Source organism: Cydia amplana, chromosome 13 (assembly GCF_948474715.1).
Source record: "Cydia amplana chromosome 13, ilCydAmpl1.1, whole genome shotgun sequence".
Lineage (NCBI taxonomy): Eukaryota > Metazoa > Arthropoda > Insecta > Lepidoptera > Tortricidae > Cydia > Cydia amplana.
In genome coordinates, this window is record NC_086081.1 from 5,114,301 (window position 1) to 5,135,795 (window position 21,495).

General features: G+C 36.0%; 1 protein-coding gene across 1 annotated transcript in view; it reads left to right on the forward strand.

The window, feature by feature from the left end:
* Nucleotides 1-21,495, forward strand: part of LOC134653421 (fasciculation and elongation protein zeta-2) — a 66,202-nt gene that overhangs the window by 41,896 nt on the left and 2,811 nt on the right. Inside the window, exons 2-4 of the mRNA XM_063508782.1 lie at nt 17,148-17,256; nt 18,857-18,988; nt 20,284-20,404. Coding sequence (XP_063364852.1) covers nt 17,148-17,256; nt 18,857-18,988; nt 20,284-20,404 — 362 coding nt within the window. The remainder of the gene's footprint in view (nt 1-17,147; nt 17,257-18,856; nt 18,989-20,283; nt 20,405-21,495) is intronic.

Sequence of the window (21,495 nt, forward strand, 5' to 3'; positions counted from 1 at the left end):
ATAAGTGATAATTGTTTATGAAAATCAAAAATACTATTTGAAATCATCCTATAAGTGGTTTGACGTCATCCGCACTTTTTGTCCGACCCCTGCTAATAACCGTAGTCATAACTGTAGTCATTTACAAAATAATTGAAAATATATGATTTTTACCGTGCATGGACATAAGTACTGGTAAAACATGCTTCTAACTCAATAGATTATAACATTACCGCAATAAATATTTTCAAAATATACGGGAAATTTTATGAGCTATCCAAAAATATAAGTTTTATTGCTTTATAATGTTGTATAACTAAGTAATCATGAATTTTGTTCAGCATGGGTACTGTGCACCGTCACGTAAATGGAGCCCGGCCATCGTTGAGTTTTCATTATATTTCAGGTTCTATTTTTCTGATACATGGGATACCATTTGCAAGCATATTAAATTTTCTGTGAATACTCGATTGTTTGAAATCTGAGGCCCAAAATAACCATTTTAAAAATATTAAAGAAAATGTTTAATTTTTACCTTAGAGGTTTGCTTAGTGACTGAAATAATTTGAGAAAGAGATAATGTAGTAAATATAGCGTGAAATTTTTAGAGTAAAATCAGCAAACGATTTATTAACTTTCCAAAAATATTGTTTAGTTACCGTACAACTATAAACATATATGTAGGTATGCCAGGACCAATTTCGCCAAGCAAGCAAACACACGGCGCGGCGAGCGCCTGGTAGACCAGCAGCATTCTATTATTGTTTGACAGTACATTTTATAATGTAGGTATCCAAAATGATAAAATATCGATATAAATGATGGTTTGTTTGTTTTGTTTTTTTATCACAGGAAACTTAAGTATATTTTGACTCTTTTGACAAAAGCCCAGTTCTAGGTTCATAACATCGTTAAGTTCGTAGCTTTCATGATTGCAAAACCACTGCATATGAAGTACTTAATATCTGTGTTGTTATTTGACTCACGCGTCTACACGTAAAACGTTTTCAAACCCACTCCGTAGTTAATAATTTAAAATCACCTTTTTAGTGAGATTGTGGCGTTAAAGAGATATAGTGGAGTCAATATAAAGTTAAAGTTACATTAATTGCACAGTCAAATGTTTCTACACGGGTGAATTATATATCATATTGAATACCCGGCTGCGAATTAACAACTTGATATCTGTTCCCGTTTTTGAGAAATAACATTTTTTTTATTTTATATTTTATACTACCTAAACAGTAATTTCACACTAGAGATTTTTTGAAGAATGGGCTATGAAGCTTACACGACTACACGGTCAGAATTTCTCCCGACAATAATATTAATTATAGATTTAATGAAAAAAACAATAACTTTGTAAGTTTTTCATGACCGAGAATATCCCACACTGAGAGAAAAGTTTACTATTGTGGTTAATAGTATTTGTTTCGATCATGTTTAATTTATCTGCCTGAGGAACTGCTATATTCGCAGAATAGCAGCATGATATTGGAAACAAACAGCAAATAATGTTCTACACAATTAATGGACACTTCTAGTTTTTTGACAGTAAGTGTACAAGTTATTGAAGAATAACATACTTATTTTTCTCGCAATTATTAAATCAATTTCCAGCATAAAAAGTCAATGAAGTATGCTGTATTTCCAGGCTTCCACAGAGGCCAAGTCAAACTTTGTTTAAGATGTCAAAAAGATATCATTTTGTTATCATTCGCCCAACCGTCTCGCTCGCACCAATACATATTTCATCTAGTACGAGTGAAATGCACGCGCGAATGATATAAAATGACATCTTTTATAACAAAGTTCGAATTAGCATCAAGGTATATTAGGAAAATATACCTTATGACTTATGGCATTGCGTTAAGGTTTAATAATTCAATGCATAAAGTGTCTGTGTTTATGTGAAAAATGATAGGTGTCAATTTTTATATCTATTCACAAAACGTTTAGAATACAGGATGCACAGGCAGATATAAATAGACCCTTGAAGTCTTACAACTATCTATGATACTGGATCTCAAGCTTATTTGGTTAGTAAGTACCGTCCACCAAGTTATACTTCGAATAGCCACCCGGACAAATTCCAAAGCTAATTTCGAATTTTAAAATTTGACAATTCACGAGAAGAGTAACGTAACGTCAAAGGATATGTTTGTCCCTTTTCAACGATCCTGTCATCCGATGCTTGAGTAGAGTGAAACTAAAAGAAGCAAATGTCAGCAATTCGTAACGCTTAGTTTTTGTTAGCGTTAGCGCATCGCGACATGAGAACTAGTATGAGCCTGGCCCTCGATTACGTATAATTGCAAGGAAACTTGGGATCAAGTTATTTTAGTCAATTTAGAGCAGTTGGAATTCAACTCATTGTGAAATTTTTGAACGTTTTCAAATAATTTGTTGGATTAAGTAGTAAAAGTGTTACAGTGTGTTATATATTTGTGATCTACTCACAAGGCCCTTTCATTTGGTACCCCACATGGTATGTTTAAAAGAAAAATGGTAAAAACTTTGCGTCATAGCAACTACCCTCACCACTTTCGCGCTTGTCATCTCATATATTTGTGTTCAGGATATTATACTGAATGCACTGATACCAAATATACTCATATCCGAGACGACATGAGCGTAAATTTTTCTAGAAGACTTTTCGAGAAAAGGCCAGGCTACAATATCTTTACAGGTTGATTGATACTGAGTGTATTAACACCATGTTCACCCATATCCAAGACGATATGAACGAAAAGTAACCTAAAGCCACCCTACCAATATTTTCGTAACAATGAGAGATTATTTCTTGGAAATAATGTTGTAATATAAACTCCTTGTAGAGCACCTACCTGCGAAGAGATCGTGCTGTCAAAGTTGTTAATGATTTAATATAATATTGTTAATTAACTAAAGTTTTATTAATGCATCATTTCATTTTATACACCGCGGGATTTAATAACCCGAAAGATTTAAACCACGTATTTTTGACGACAGTACGAGTAAATAATGTTATATCAACATGGGTCCAATTATACATTTTAATTAAACTACTATTTCAGTACAAATTAAATCATATTAATTTACCGCTTCTTTGTGAACAAACCTTTATTCAGAGAGTGAGCGAGTTTAATTAATCTCAAGTAGAGAAACAGAGAGCGAGCATGACATTTCATGAATCACTCCGATATCATACGATGCACGGCGAATGCAGTGACATGTGTTCCATGACAAGAATTGTCAAGTTATGTCTAGGATCATGTTTACGTTGAAATTATTTCAATTGATTGGCACCTCAAAATACCACAAATTGTATCAAAACTTTATTAATTACTACAACAGTAGGTACAGTGCAGTTATTATTGTTGAAACTTTGCGATAAAATCTTTTCCTTTGAGTGAGGTAACCAAAGCCATGATTATATCCGAAAGAAATCATGCCTCTTATTGTTTTAACTCATACTACAGCTGGAAAGGGATGATTACTTGAATGACCTTTTGTTAAAATATCGATCATGCTTATCAGTACGTATTTTAAATTCTCGATGTGTTGATTTATACCGAGTAAAGTAAAATAAACAACTATGTTAAACAATTACGCTTTTTTATTAATTTAATGAATTAGGTTTTCGAAGTGTGTACCACCGTTTTCAGCACAAAGATTTAATTTTAAACGGATTTCATTATTTAGGTTTACAAAAGTGTTCTTTATTTCTTCGGAAGCCGTTCGAATTTTTATTAATAATTCTTCTCCAGAGTTCACTGGTGTTGAGTATTCCTTCCTTATCTTTCAGAGTTCCCCATAGAAAAAAACCAATGGCGTTAAGTCGGGTGACCGGGCGGGCCAGGTTAGGACGTTGCTTCCACGGCCAATCCACCTCTCAGGGTATTGTTCGTCTAGCCAATTTACGAACTTCTAGGCTGAAGTGGGTCCGTCGTGCCGGAAGCACATAGTTCTTCGGGTTTCCAAATCCGTACACAAAGTGAATATCCGCTAAATGAATTTTATTTATTACAGTCAATCAAATTTAAAGATGTTATCTTGCGCATATCTTGTGTGACATATGAAATATGTCATTTTATTGACATCAATTTCGTCATTTTCGTCAAACTATCAGCCAGTTATCGTAAAGGTAAATAGTTTGTACTCTCGTGATTGAGAACAGAACAAAATTTCGGTAGTGAAACCTTTTTGTAGGATATCAAACTTAATTAAGTGAAACTGGCTAATAACCATGTAGTTAGTGCGTCTGCGTGTAAAATTAGTTGGTGGCTACGTCACGCATAAGGGTGTGTTAGAATTGAGATTTTTTTACTTGTGATTTGTTTTAAATAATTAATATCTCTTAAATTAAGGGTTTTTGGACTATGTGTTATATAACTTTATATACTCTAATTAGGCTCTAAAATCGTTGGTTTAAATCTTTCGGGTTATTAAATCCCGCGGTGTATATAACCCTATTACCCTTTGAATGACCTTTTTCACGTTTTCTACAGCAATGCAGTCGACTGCAGCAATTTTAAAGCGCGACATTGATACCGACTGCATTACTGTGGTAAATGTCAAAATCGAAGTTCCTGTCTGGATTTTGGCGTCCATTAAAAATAAATAATCAAAGGAGGTCATCGATCAAATGGGCCGGAGGACAAGCCATCGTTAACTGGTAGAGAATGCCTTATGGCATTAAGTCCGCCTCTTGTACTATAAGGTTTTTCTTTTGTGCAATAAAGATTAACCACTTTATTCATAAACTTTACGGGCCTGATTTAGTTCAATTATGTTTATCCCTTACTTACAAATACATAAGTTAAAGTGACAGATAAGGACAAACGATTATTACTATTATTAGCTAATTGAGGTTTGTAGCGCGTTTATGAATAACGGGGGTTAAAGAAATAAAATAAATACAGATGATGACAGTAATTATATACGCATTTTATTACGGAAAAAGATTTAATATTGGGTGTAAATGAAACGGCAATTGGAAATATAAAATAAAATGATATTATATTATTCATTTCCGTAAGTCAAACCATCATCTTTATTAGCATTGACATAACGCTCAACTTCGCACAAACCGTATGGTTTTTCACTAAGGAGTGATATATTCTCTTTACGCTAAACTTTATGGTGGGTAGACAAGTCTGTATACTTCTTTGGAACTAACTGCCACAGTCTGTCATAGCCATGTCATAGCCTCATAGCTGACATATGTGACGTATAGGAGATACCGCAATGCATGCATGCATTGCGCGTTTTATAGGAGCTTGGCCTGAGGTGTGTTAAGTAAGCGCGCAACGCATACCGATGAAACTGGGTAAGATAGTCATGGGAGAATTAACGGTCGACCGGATCGCGAACTCTCGGCTGTTGAAGCGGAACAATCGTCTGCCGCGAACATTGAAGTGAGACGGAGATATGGAAGTCGATAAAACGTTCTCTACAGTGAATCAGTACCCGCCATTTAGGGTAATTTAAATAGCTTGGATGATTTAATAATGGTTTTATTCCATACAATATTACATATACGTGGGAGATTTTTTGTTGTTACACTAACATGAGAAAGAGATTTGAGAAAGTGAAAAACAAATCCACTGTCCATTTTCTCGAAGCAACGAAAACATTTTCAAAACAAAAATGGTTAATAGTAATTAAATGGATTAATTTACGTGAGAGATTTTTTTGTAGGATATAGTAAATATACAGAGCTTAATTAACATGTAATTGTTATGTACACATAGTTGTTATTTTTATATAAAAAAATATTTTTAATAAAGAAAATTATTGGGAGCTGGTTTTGGTGTCAAGCTGGGAGAAAATATAAATACATAATGAGTATATGTTTGAGAACTGCATATTAAAAAATCTCGAGTGTCGGATTCATGTTTTGATATATTTTTTCTATTTTAATAATAGTTTGGATTTATTAAAACCATGTGACATATTTTGTGGAGTTTTTTTTTTAAATATAGTATTTGCAACATAGGTTATCACATCTCAAAAAATCTCTAGTGTGGGAATTCATGTAGAGCTCTCATACATTATGAACTGTGCTGACCCGCCTAATATTTGTCGCCGCACGCTCCAGGATGCAAAATAAGTGACTACTATTTGAGTAGCAGCGTATGTCCACATAATAACTATCCGTGAAGTCCGGTTTTAAGTATAGTAATAGTAAGATAAGGTCAATATTGAGTAAACTATCTATATTATATTTATTTACTATTTTATTTTACGGTCTAATTTATAGTTTTTGCTTACCTATTGATTCATTGGCGTTTTGCATTGTAGTTTTAGCTTGTAAGTATGACTCTATTGACAGTTATAAGATGTACTACGGTATTTAAATAACGCTCGTCTGTAACTACATGATCTTAGATCTATAATAGCGACTCATAACTTCTCTGTTCGACTGTAAGTCATACAAGAGAGTTAAGTAGCGATTGCGATATAAAAAGCTATAAGTAGAAGGCTTTATCACACGTTTAGAACCTTAAGTGCAAATTGCAGATTATTACTCATATAGATGTTAAGGTTGTTCAATTCACTTTAAGCTATAAGCTATAATACTAGCAGCTTAACATGCAATATAGCGCCCAAAACAGCTACTGTAGATCTTAAATCTTTAGATGAACCTTTTAAACACTTTTATCTCACCAGAGCCTGTAAACTGTAAACTAAGACTATAGATGTAGCTATTCTAGAGCCAGGCTGTCTTTAGGTAAGAAAATAGGTGCTAAGTGTCACCTAATTGTTTGTTGGGATTTATATGACGGTGCGCAGTGACCCATGCTGAACAAAATTCATTATTACTTGGTTATATAATATCTTACACCAATAAATCTTATGTTTTTGGAAAGCTAATGAAATGTCTCGTATATTTTGTAAATACATTAATTGCGATAAAGTTATAATTTATTAAGTTAGAACCATGTTTTAGCAGTACTTATGTGCATGCACGGTAAAAAATCATGTTTTCAATTATTTTGAAAATGACTAAAGTTATGACTACAGTTATTGAAAACCAATTATAGTACGTTTAATATTCTTTCAAATGGTATCTATTGCGAACTGATCAATAAAATAAAACCCGAGAAATAATGAAAAGTTGACGCCGATCGCCTGCCATTTACGTGACGGCGCTTAGTGACCCATGCTGAACAAAATTCGTAATTACTTGGTTATATAATATCATACACCAATAAAACTTATATTTTTGGAAAGCTAATGAAATTTCACGTACATTTTGTAAGAATATTATTGGAGTAAAGTTATAATTTATTGAGTTAGACGCATATTTTATCAGTACTTATGCCATCCATGCACGGTAAAAAAATCAAATATTTTAAAATATTTTGTAAATTACTAAAGTTATGACTACGGCTATTAGAAACCATTTATTGTACGTTTAATAACCTTTCAAATGGTACCTATCAGCAATTGATCAATAAAATAGAACCCGAGAAATAATGAAAAGTTTACGTCGGTCGCCCGCCATTTACGTGACGGTGCGTAGTGACCCATGCTGAACAAAATTCGTTATTAATTGGTTATATAATATCATACGCCAATAAAACTTATGTTTTTGGTAAGCTAATGAAATGTCTCGTATATTTTGTAATGAAATAATTGCGGTATTGTTGTAATTTATTGAGTTAGGCGCATATTTAATCAGTACTTATGCCATCCATGCACGGTATAAAATCAAATATTTTAAAATATTTTGTAAACGACTACAGTTATGACTACGGTTATTATGAAACAATAATAGCACGTTTAATACTCTTTCAAACGACACCTCACACGAACCGATCGGTCCCATAGGACTCAAGATGTGAACAAATATCAATAATGGTCGGCCGCCATCTTTGCCCCCCTTTTTTTCGACCCGTCCCCCACTCCATAAACTAAAACCGGTCATTTCGTATTCTAGAGATCACGAGGAACACATCCATACCAGTTTTAGGTATTTAGAAGAGATGTCGACGACTTTTCTCGAAACAGGCCGATTTCCACCTGTCTAAAATATTATAATTTGGTCGCCCGATGTTTTCAAAGACGAATTGAACATCGGTGCCAATTTACCAAAGAATCAGGGGAGCTGATTCGAAAATCAAACAGATATGTTCGATATAACGGTGCCGCGCCGTATCAGGCGGTGAAACATTTTGAGCCACTGGCACGGATTCGTGTTTAGGATCGCGTTAACTTCGTCATAAAGAACAGTGTGGTACGTTTGTATAAAAAATGTGACATTATTGCAAAAAAAAGACGAATGCAGAATTTTTTTCATAAGTATAAATCTTAAGAAACATACTTACCATGGCAAGAGGCTTTTGGGCTAGGAAGTTATGGAGAACAAAAAGTATGAGTTGGAATATTTTATAAATTTATGTTGTCATAAGAATTGTGTTGCAGTTGCAGTGAACCTGCAGATTAAACGATTATTCTAGCTAATTATGCCGATTGTAAAAACTATTTCGCTTCAAAGCTACTTATAAGACTGCAATTTAATTATCTGACGCGGTTAGTAACATCTTACGATTAGCTATGTAATGATTGAATGCTATCTAGCTATACATGAAGCTGCTTTGTAAGTAGTATATTAAGTCAGTAACAATGTTTACCTAAACTATTTTCATTCCATACTCAGTCATTCCACATTCTGTGATTTCACACACTCAGCCTGAGATAAATGGTAGACATTATGTTTCTCTTCTGCCCAACGTTAGGTATCCATAGATTTACCATTAAAATAAGGATTGAAGACGTAAAATGTTGCCTTAGTATTTTTAATGAAATGCAACAGATGTCTGGCTTGGCTGAGATACGTAACCGGTCTGAAAAAGGCATGTAAATTTAATGGCCTGCCAAAAAACCGGGCCGGCAACTTTCTTCGATGAGATAAAGGCATGCGATTTTGGAAACATTTTATACCTTCATTACGGGGAAGAATTTTATGATTCGAGAAGGGAAGAATGGGGGAAAATGCAAACATCTTGTACACAATACGAGGCTCCACGACGACGTTGAAACAAACATCATCGAACTTTCAATTCTTTAAAAGAAAGTTAAATATTCTCATCATAATTTTGGAACATAAACATCTGCCTACATGCCGTTTTAGGTCTCAAGTGTCAACCAACGCGAAGATCGCCATATGGCCAGTGATGCAATCTTTAATGACTCCACCAAACTGTGTGTTATTTAAATTGTCATTTTGCGTGTCACTGAAGTTGATCTTGCTACATTTAACCTCCTAAGTCCCAGAGTCATTAAATCGCAGTTTTGATATTGGACCCTTCTTCAAAATAAGATTAGGATGTGTCCTTTTAAAAGGCCATTTACTTCTCACCCCTAACAATAATCGTTAACTTATTAATCGATAACTGAATCTGCCATCAGCGGCATTCTTTATTGGCAAACAAATTGCAATTCCTTTGTCTAGCTAATCATAGTGCTGTAGTTGCGAACTGTATATTCCTTCAAAGCTTGGTTAATCCTTTACATCGCGTCAGCAAATATTTGTTCTACTACTTTATCTATATATGTACTTAGTTTAAAAAGTTAAAATTGTGATTTAAGAAATAATTGAAGCATACCTATTAAAAAAGTTAATAAGTGTCCTAGACTAAATGCCCGAAAGTAATTCAATGAACACTTGTTGTCGTCACCGATTAATTAAATTTGTTACTGAATGGTCGATTACCGCTCAATATTGTTAGACAATTTACAAAGTCGAGCGTTGTGTTTGTTTAAAATAAACGGTAACATTTACTCAAGGGACTATCGTAGACGTATCGTATCTTTGAGTAGGTACGATGAACGACATCTAAACAAATAACTGATTAGCCTATATGACTATTTGCACGCCTTATTTTCTAGTGAAAATAATGTTTTCCTATCGGCATTTATGCATTATCATTTATACTTCAAAGGGGTGTCACTGTCTCACTCTATTATATTCAAAAGATAAAACAAATGACTAAGTACATAGACTCCACCTCAATGTAAACGACCGATTAACGTAAATAATGAGTGTAGCTTTGTATCACCTATGTATGCTGTACGTGTACCAACTTGTGTGTTGTCGTATGCATAGGATAAGTGACCTTTTAAAACCCCTCTGTTAAATATGCCAAGATCATAAAAGGTTTACAGACACTTTTCGAACTCGTATATGTAAATTTTATATGTTTACAACTCGCCATTGTGAACATAATATTAAATGGATGCTAAATTTAATATCACGCGTTCTAGTGACCCACTTTGATATGTTCCATTTGTCATTATCATTGAATGCAATGCTACAAAAAAATGTACATAAACATTTATGAAATGAAATCTGATTGAAATTGAAACGACACCGGGAACCTCTAAGTAAATACTTTTACCTTGATCGAAGATTTCTCTTGTTTCACCTAATACTTCTGTACTTTTTGGAAACCTATAATTATATATTCAGCATAAATAATCCCACTTTCTTCTCGATTTGCAAAGTCATAAGGATTTCATCAAATAAAATTTTCCCACACTTACAGAAATTAACCCAATCATCGGTTACGTAAGTGTCAATAAAATGTAAGCCAAGTCGGCAATTTCTCTGTACCAACAGCAACATACTTGATTATAGGTAAACCTTAATTCAATTAACATAAGGTCTAAAACCAATAAGCGCGTTTATCCACATCCAGTAGTTACGGAACGAATCCAGGCCATGTATTTCGACTGCATACGCACGCAGATGTGTCGTTTTCTCTAACAGCCCAATGCATGTAACGTTAACCTCGAGATGCGTAATAACAATGCGTATTTAGAGAACGCACTTGCACATAGAGTCAGTAAATTAGAAGAACTCGACTATGTTTTACAAGTAAAGAGACTTCAAAGTCTACGCAAAGCTGTAACTCAAAGTACAGAAGATTCTGTCAATTCAGGTCTTTAACAATTTAAAAAAAACGCACTTCTGACATAATTAGTAGTAGTCTTTAATAAGTCGAGGCGACGAGGCCTACCTGTCTGCCGCGCAAATAAAAAATCGAAATTTCGTTATCTGCCTCTCTATCGCCCGAATACGTAAAATATATCGATAGATCGATTTTCGCGGTAGACCAATACCTCCGCAGCTGTTGGATTAACTCCGGCACTCCGTGCATGGAACGCGTAAAAGTGCCTTGCACAACGCACAAGTAGCACGGCGACCCCAGGCGATTGACAACGCAACAAAGGTCACCCAGAGGTACTAATAGCTCCGGTCCACGTAACAAGCCCTTAATACTTGAGGACTTATTTATATTTAAACATTAAACATTTCGCTAAATGTGGACATATCAGGTACCCACGGTACCCAACTGCACATGTAATTTCTTACGTAACTTTTTCTGCCATATAATCTAACTATCTATGAAGTTAAGAGACTACTAAGTACTAAGACTCTTTGAAGGTTTACAGTATTATGTTATAAATAAATCATAATTATATTATATGCTTACATTACATCAGCTCTAAATCATAATATTGTGAGGCCTATTCAGATAGTTATTTCGTATTATTTATCAATTTATTACGGATATGATCTGTCATCTGTGAACGGAGACATTTCTTCAACCAGAAATTTCACAAATTGATACTAAGAAATTACTAACTTAGTAGGCCTCTGTATCTATTCTGAAGATACCTACGAGTATCTCTCTCGACTGTTCAAAAGTTTCAAAACAAATTTAACAAGTAGGATACAACTAGGGTTGCCAGATGGTCGGGATTCGGCGGGATTCTCCCGATTTTTAACATGTGTTCCCGATTCCCGACAAAGTGAAAAGTGTCCCGAAAAACAGCATCACGTTATAAAACAATAATTTCAAGTTCTGAACTGTCGTCGAGCGAACCAGCGACCCGCGTCGAGCCCGTCAGCGCGCGCGCGGGGCGCGCGTGGCTAGATTGGGCAGAGCAGCTGACGTAGTGCCAATAATGTAAAATATTGTTGTTTTTAATACAATTAATTTAATTTGAATGGTTCATTTTCCCGACTTGAGGCCCAAAATCCCGAAAAATTGATATTTTTTCCCGATAATAGCGCCTTTCGATCTGGCAACCCTAGGTACAACTGGCGTTATAGAATATTTATTCTTTACGGACGATTTACATCGTCCAATCCAATTGTTCTAAAAATTGAGTGGAACTGTTGGAACTATACTCGGGCCGGCCGGGAATTCTAATAATGCAAATAGACACCGCGGCTGTAACATTTAAAGTGAAAAGTCAGGAATGCTGTACAGAGTTTTACTCGGAGTTCAAAATTTACATAAATATTGTACAAGTGTATTTTTTTATTCGGTAGACTAAAATGACATTTCATATTATAATATTATTTTATGTTCATATTCACTGCATGTTAACTATCATTCCAATCCAATTGTTCTAAAAATTGAGTGGAACTGTTGGAACTATACTCGGGCCGGCCGGGAATTCTAATAATGCAAATAGACACCGCGGCTGTAACATTTAAAGTGAAAAGTCAGGAATGCTGTACAGAGTTTTACTCGGAGTTCAAAATTTACATAAATATTGTACAAGTGTATTTTTTTATTCGGTAGACTAAAATGACATTTCATATTATAATATTATTTTATGTTCATATTCACTGCATGTTAACTATCATTAAATAAATAAATGTACGAAGAGAAATTTCTGGATGTTACTCAAATCACATTAAACATGGTTAAGTGGATACAAATTACATGAACCTCGTGAAAGTACTTTTTTACCCATTTATTTTTACAATTAGGTAAATTAGTTGTCCCTAAATTTAGATTTTGCTGTTTTGCACAAATTAAATCATATGAAACCAGTCCGCAATTATTGTGCAAGAGTAGGCTGAAATTTACAACAGACTTTTCACTATAGGGGCCTATAAACTAAACTATATAAACAGGCGGCCTAGCCAAGGTGACATTCGCTATCGCTTCGCCATCGAATCGCTTTGTGTCTCTCTATCACTCTTCCACATTAGTGTGACAGTGACAGTTGCGTTTCGTTCGCTACGGAGCGTTAGCGATTGGCATGTTGTCTACGGGGCCAGGTTATTCGCCTCAGTGGCACTATGTAATGAAGTGACAACCAGATTTACTTACGTAAACAAACAAAAGACTATCTGCACAACTAATTAGTATGTGGTCAGTTACCGAACTCAGTAGCAATAATGACAAGCTGCAACACCGCCAGTCATACATACACATGAGCCCAATAGTCCATGCAATCTTCATACCTCACCAATAACACTCTGATGTTAAGAACGTCGTATGTTGACTTTACTCACTATTGTCTATTGGTCGTTTCGGTTTGGTTGATATAAAGCGGTACATTCCTCAATTGAATGCTGCGACAACATCTCGAATTAGCGACAATTTGAGTCCTCCGGCTGAGTCACGCGTGACAGTCGCTTGGAGGTGTTTTACGATACGCTTGTTATACGTTTATATGGCTTCAATCGGCGTCATTATAAGGCGTCAAATCACGTGAATAAAAATATGTACGTATATCTGAAGCGCCACACCGTCCTAGGACGCCCAGGTGTTATACACACAAATCTTTAGAGATTTCTTGTAACGCCCAAAAAAACATATTTACGAATCATCTTAATTTTCTTTATGAACAGAGGGGCCCTTTAAGCCCTTTCATAATACCTATTTAAATGTCATAACATAAGCAAACGTTTACAAACCCGAAATCATTCATAAAATTAATTATAGAGGCACAATGACTAATCAAATTGGGCTTAGTTACTATAATTGTAGACAATTTGTAATCGTAATTTTACTAGCGGGGATCGGAGATCTAAATTAGGATTAGGGGGGAATAAATTTAACTTAACAACAATGATTAAATACGTTGGGTTTAGAGAGAGATTACATTTAAAAGGTCAATGAAATTGTATCGGAGTTCGGAGGGGTCAAACTTTCTAATGATATGATGACCTATGTCCGAATGTAACATTTCATTAATCATTTTAAAAACTTTAATTACTTGTGTGACGAATTTTGTGCTGTAGGTAATAGTTATGATTATTATAAATGTACATATAATATTTGTATTTCTCCCACTTCTATCCGAAGGATGGACACGGGGTCATCTAGGAGGAATCACTCAAGTATTGGTTTGCAAGTAAGCCGGGGCCTCTTCGAAAAAGGGGTACTCGGCTGACTAGGAGACGATCTGCAAGTAGACTCAACACAACTCACAGGGAGTGAAGGAAAATCTAGTAATAAAATCTAAAATAATATGTTGAAAGTTGTTATAGTACCTGCAGACAGCCTTGTTGATTGTATAATGATATGATTTCCTTTAAAAACTTCTAAACTTAAAAACCGGCACAACATTGTGGCAAAAATAGCAATTACCACAGAACATATTAAAGAGGTTAGAATGGCTATCGCGCGCAGTTAGTATCGGAACCGGTGTCGCCGCTCGTTCCTCTCCACATTTACTAACACTCGCGCAAACGGTAGAAAAAACTAGCTAGCGCCTTGTGTGCGTGGTGAATGGATACGCCTCCTTTAGACAGATTTGATGTCTGGCTTCTTAATTTGAAGGTTATTGTGGCGCAAAAAGGCATGTTTACTTCGTTTTCGGTCAGCGCGGATGAGTAGCATGCGAGCGTTTCCTCAAAACCGGCGGCGACACGTACCCTGCTCGCATCGCCTTCTAACTTGTTCTGTGGCAATTACATATTCTTGTAAAGTCATAAACCGGCATACCGAGCGTAAACAGAACTCTGGACCGGGACGCGTCACCGGCCTTGCGGCGAATTGGAGGCCTGACGCAATTGCGCGCCCCGTATAAAACGGACTCAACTGACCGGCATGTCTTCTAAGATACACCCTTCTTTGAACTGAGCTTCCCGGCATTCTGCGGGATTACTCATGTACTGAAGGTTACTGATAATGTATATACAGTTGATACAGTACGTCTTTGTCATCCACAATTACGGACTATTTATATTAACAAAATAAGAAATGTTATATTATTATCGACATTATGCAGAAACTAATATACATAAAAATTCAATTAGACCACAATTATGATTATAAACTGGGATCTATTGCCCTCATAGCACATAGCGCGCGGGAATTTTAGCGCTCTAAGCTATCAGCATTTTTATTTGTCTTTGTCTAATGTTAGATAGACTTGGCGATTGTTGATGGTAAAAGGTCATAACGGGCTTGGAAGATTTGGGTCTCTGTATTATCCTTAACCCTGGGTAAGGCTGGGTGAAGAGATGTTTGAATAAGGGAGGCCTTTCAAAGCATGAGAATTTGCATAAGCGCGATTTGCATCAACCACAGATAACGAACTGATCATTGTCACTTAGCAGTGAACTACGGAATTTCACGTACTAGATCTAGCGATCGTTTTAACGGTGATAAACGGTTTGGTACAATCGACCCTAAGAGTCATTGCGCTTATAACAGAGACTCGGAATCGAAATCGAGACTGAATATTAATTTGTAATGTTGATAGTTACTAAGATTTATTACCGCAGCGTAAACCTCTGGCGTCCCTAAATATACACAAGCAGACCTTGGCCTACCTGTTTATTGGCTGTCAGTTTAAACTTTATGGGACTGAGGAACGCCCCGGTGAAAGCATATGTGTGTATTGAGACAAAAACAAATTCTCTGACGAAAATTTCAATGGACATCTCTTTATAACAAGTGATTCTTCTTATAAGGAGACTTAATTGAAATTTTCGTCAGAGAATTTGTTTTGTATTGTGTATTTACCTATAAAGCCAAATGAGTTTAGAATAATAGTTCGAACCTGGGCTATAATTGCGACCTACTTTGTTCCCTTTTTATCTCTGTATCGCTTGAGCTTGAGTATGCGATTGATGCAAATTACGATTTTTTAAATTGCAGCTTTTCCATTGAGCTTTTATTTTCTCCGTATAATCCCACTTCAGTTGGACTTAAAAAGTAAAACATTCAGTCGTGATCCTTTCCTCAATCAAAAGTTAAAATAACACCACACTATAAAGCGAGCTGGCTCGAAATAAATAAGTCTCAACTGAAATAAATCCCGTCGTTCCAGGAACAAGAATTCCCGAGTTGATAAATTGGGTCAGCTTTAGATAATCTTAGCGTTGGACATAATAAAAATAAAAATGCGACTTGGAGCCGATAGAGCGGACGTTAGCGGCACATTTATTATGCGATTAGTCTGGGAGAGTCCATCGAATGCTGAGCTGTGGATAAAATATCTTGAGTTATGGTACAGTCAGCAGCACAAGTTGCTAAGCGGGCCAGGAGTTCAAAATGATCTTGACGCGACTTTATTGTTAAGAGAATAAGAACGTATCAAGGTAATTTTGAACACCTCGCACGCTTAGCAACTTCTGCTGCTGACTGTACTTGGCAGTCAGATACTGGATTTTAAACCCTTTGAAACGCTAGCGTTGACATATGTAATATGTATGAGTTGATTTATACTTTATAGTTAATCCTAATAAACGCTAGATATTTTCTTAGTTTGTGTTTGTAGTGGCGGAAGGAGGAACTTGAACTACCTACTTAAAGTATAGTGATTAGTCAAGGGCTGATTTAGACGGCACGCAAACTCGCATGCGATTTTAGTTACATTGCGGACTATGAGCCCTAGGATGGAATCCAGAAAAATATTCTCCATTATTTCTAATCACATGAAAGCCTTACCTACAGATTCCTTGCATAGCGATAGACTTCAGTACTTATCATGAAACTTTTGCGTGTATTTTACATGCACGAACAGATGATATAAAACGGTGCTGTCATGTCCGTGAACGCGGTGAACGAATATCTCATTACTGGCAATTGCTTCCTGTGGACTGAGCGTGACATCAGAAATAACACTTCATCTTTAAACTTGTAACAACCATGACCGAATTGTAAGATCTTGATTTTTTCTATAATATTTTCCTTTCTTACCAAATTGAAGCAAATAAATACTATGGAATGCTTGAATAGTTTGACAAACTGCTGACTTATGTTTGCCACCCTTGTGGTAAAAATGTTTTTTTCTCTTTTTATCTTTGCTTTACATTATCAGTTTGTCTTTGATATTATAACAACCACGTCCAAACTCGTTATTAGGTACTTCTAGGGGTGAATTTTCTTATATTAACTGTGACTTTTTTATTTCAGAATGTGGTGGACAATCACGGGCAACTTCGGCAACATCCTGCCCATAGACTGGACCAAGTCGTTTTCGAGGAAGATGCACATTCCCACCTTAAATTTAAGTGACAAAATGGTAAACTAAAGCTAATATATAAATATAAACTAATACACAAACATAAACTAGTAATAATTTACCCCCTATAGAGCCGTTTTTAAAACGTCTCGGGTGAATTGTGATGATATAATTGATTTGAGAGTAACACTTATTGCATCCTTATTTTGGACCAGAATAAAACTAGTACTTACGACCAGTTCCGATATATAAAGTCCCGTGTTGGTTAGGTGTCCAGAACGTCATGTGATTCCCAATTAACATATGTATGACAGGTACAATTACGATGTTAATCATATTTATTGTTAAGACTTCTTTCGAAACGCTGCAGTGAATACGCAAGTTAGTACTTGCCTTGACGCAAGGCAAGTCCGCTTGTGGCTTGTTTTCATACACCTCTAAGATACGCCCGGTCTAGACTAGGGTTGCCAGATGGTCGGGATTCGGCGGGATTCTCCCGATTTTTAGCATGTGTTCCCGATTCCCGACAAAGTGAAAATTGTCCCGAAAAACAGCTTCACGTTATAAACAATAATTTCAAGTTCCGAACTGTCGTCGAGCGAGCAAGCGACCCGCGTCGAGCCCGTCAGCGCGCGCGCGTGGCGAGAGTAGGCAGAGCAGCTGACGTAGTGCCAATAATGTCAAATATCGTTGTTTTTAATACAATTAATTTAGTTTGAATGTTTTTTTTTCCCGACTTAAAGCCCAAAATCCCGAAAAATTTATATTTTTTCCCGATAATAGCGCCTTTCGATCTGGCAACCCTAGTCTAGACGCTTTTTGTGATGTGTGCTTTAATCGTCTGCCTTGATACACATCGCTATTTTTATATCGTTCACATATTCGTATGATTCATCAGTAATTAACAACACAGCGCTAATGAACTGTTTCGTCACGGTTTCATTTATTAACAGCGTATACGGCGAGCGGCCTTAGTTCACGCTGTTCAAATTACTTGTGAGCCCGACGCCACGCTGCACGCCCCGCCGAACGCTCCGCTTCGAGCGTCCACTCAGGCCTTACACTAAGGCTACTTTTCCTTTTTACGCAGTTGATGTAAAAGAGACGGAAGGAACAAAGACGGCGGCTTTCGAGTCGCTTTTGTTTTAGTCCTTTTTGAAAAGAAACCTGATACAGTCTGCCGTGCGGTGTCTGGTGTCCCACATTGTTCCATGGGAAGATGAAATATGACGTAGATTGTTATATGAGATTTCAAACAAATGCTACGGCTATGGAAAACTTGCATATTAATGTACCTACTACTGACATTGAAATTTTTAGGATCTAACAAAATAAATAACAGCTACATATTAATTACGTATATCCGATTATAGAACTACGGAAACATGATGAAATAAATAAATAAACTTACACTAAAGTCGGATATTAAAAGTTTAAATGGTGTAATTTTTTTAAAGTTTTTGAGTACAGTTTTCGCTGCAAAGCATTATTTACTTAGGTACTAGTATTTTTAAGCAATGCATAACGTAAAAAACTAAATATGTTGTAAACAAGACCACATACTTGGGTATCGACCGTAAATCCTGATTCTTATATTTAACACTTAGGCAATTCGAGTAAAATTTTCATAAGTATTTAACCGTTACTCTTTTGTTATCAGGGCTCAATGACCCCAGACGACGAGGTCCACAGCTCAGAAGACGAGGCCGTGGCCTCGGACCTGGACATGCACGCGCTCATACTGGGAGGCCTACACCAGGACCACGAGTGTCCCGTCAAGACTGCCGATGAGGTAAGATATCCCATTCAAGTCCAACATCTATAGCTCAAAAAAGTTATCCTTTCTTGAATAATCTTTCCAAATTATTCCTTTGTGGTCACATAACAGCCATTAGCATATCGGTTGCTCATTCATAATTACCTATTTAAATAGCCGGACTGTTTGGTGCCTTTTCAGTTCATAAAATTTCTATATAATTTTCGATTGGAACATCTGGAACTCGATAATCAGTTTTTTAATGACATGAAAATTCATATTTGGTCCCTGAATAGCTTTAAGTGGTTAATAATCATATTTGTTAATTTTAATGTTAAATATAACTTGGGATATTTAAAACTTCCACAAATTGTTGTAGGTAGGTACTTCATTATATAAGTAAAACAAACGACAACAAACTTTGGTTTCGTCCCATGCATTGTAGTTTTACCTGATGCGTCATTGTAAACATTGACGTATAATATCTAAGGACGGGCTAATGGGGTACTAAAAATCGTACTAGTTCAGCGGTGCTACCCACGAATTCCAGCCAATCGTGCAGTCTAACGCGACTAGTTGCGACCAATAGCGCGCGTAATGCGAACTCGTTAACCAATCGCGCGCGTGATGCGAACTCATCAACCAATCGCGTTGTAGCGATTTCACACCGCTGTACTGGCCCCTGTCATGCCTCATTTTTATTGCCCGTAAAGCCAGTCCCTAGATATCTATGTCAATGATTGTAAAGCAGTAAAACCAGTGTTTTATACTCTCCTTGTGCTGGTTAGCTGTATGTACTAACAACATTGGCGACTCTATTTTACACATCTTCAATATATTTATGTCCTAAAAGTTTTATTCTGGCAAAATCTAAGATATTTTGGTGTAAATTACGAAAGAGTATAATTTATCTAGTAATTTCAGAAATAAATGAATAAGGGGATTCATTTCATTTATTTTCTGCTACTGAGCACTTAATTCTAAAGAAATTAATTCTACGACAAATACTTGTTCAAGTTCTTGGACTTGCCTCCCGGGTACGCGGACTCTATACAACTATAATATACAAGGAATATACAAATATATGAGCTATGTCAAAAGTTAGGTACCTACCTACTCATGTCATGTCGTTACTTATCAACAACTAGCGACCCGCCCCGGCTTCGCACGGGTTAACAAATTATACATAAACCTCCCTCTTGAATCACTCTATCTATTAAAGAAACCGCATCTAAATCCGTTGCGTAGTTTTAAAAATCTAAGCATACATACAGACAGACAGACAGGGATGCGACTTTGTTTTATACTATGTAGTGATGTTAATTTTCCAGGTGATTCAAGAAATCGATGACATGATGCAGGAGACTCCGTCTTCCGAAGGCGACGTTTTGGAGTACAATGAGGCGCTGGAGAAAGGGAAGGAGGTCCTCAACTCACCTCTTTATGAAGACAGTAAGTTTAATTCAGATTACTAACTTGTGGTAACCTTAATAGAGGATATAACCAAACGGAAACGCCTTGTCTGTTATTTCGGTACAAAACAGTCTGCCGATTTATGCGGGGGAGGGGCACGTCAAATGTATAGGTAACGTAAAAATAGCCATGTCAGATAAACGTCAGCCCACAAATTGTATGACCGTTGGCCGCCTATTTTCGACAGAGGGGAACGCCTGTTAATGACTACTCCGTTTGGTTATATCCTCTAAGGTTTATATGAGATTTAAAGCAAAATCTTCTTGAGCTTACCGTAGGGCTTAGTCAAATTGTGTTAGAATGTCCAATATTTATTTACATGATGTATTTTATTTTATTTTAAATCTAGACTTCAACCTACCTGTTGTACCAACTGTAAAGAGGTCGAACAAATTGATAATTTCACACTGATGTTTCCTGCCGGGTGAAGGGTTGTCAAAAACTGGTAGTTAGGTCGTTCATTGCCTTCGATTGTTTTCATATGATACAGTGTATTGATGTTTAATTAAATGAAAAAAAAATATTACGTAAAAAGTTATTACAACCAAAGTTGATAAACATTAGTAACCGCACTAGGCACGCCTGTATCGCGGCGATCAATAACATAGTATGTTATTATTATGTATTATATACTAAATACTTCTAGTTAAGTCCGAGCCACCGAATGATTTTTTATTTTATTTTAATTCGTAATTTTATTAAGTACTAGCTTCAATCAATGTCTTGTAAAAACTGAGATACGAGTGATCAGTATGGCGATGGCGCTAAGTTCTTCTAATCACAAACAGATAACTTGTTTTTCATAACCCGTAGAACGTCTTATGTACCAGTCAGGCCAGAGCCATTGGAAAATAACATCTATCACTATAAAAATAACGTTCAATTTGAACCTACACATAGCATTAAAAGATTCTTACCATCGTTCCTGGGTACAAAAACTTTGAGGACAATAACTTGTTGCTTGGGATTCTTGGGAACTTCATTAAATGGATGTACCTAACTCAGTTTGCGTGTACGCATTTTTTGTACACTATTATTATAGTGATGCAATTTAGTCGCTATTTCCACAC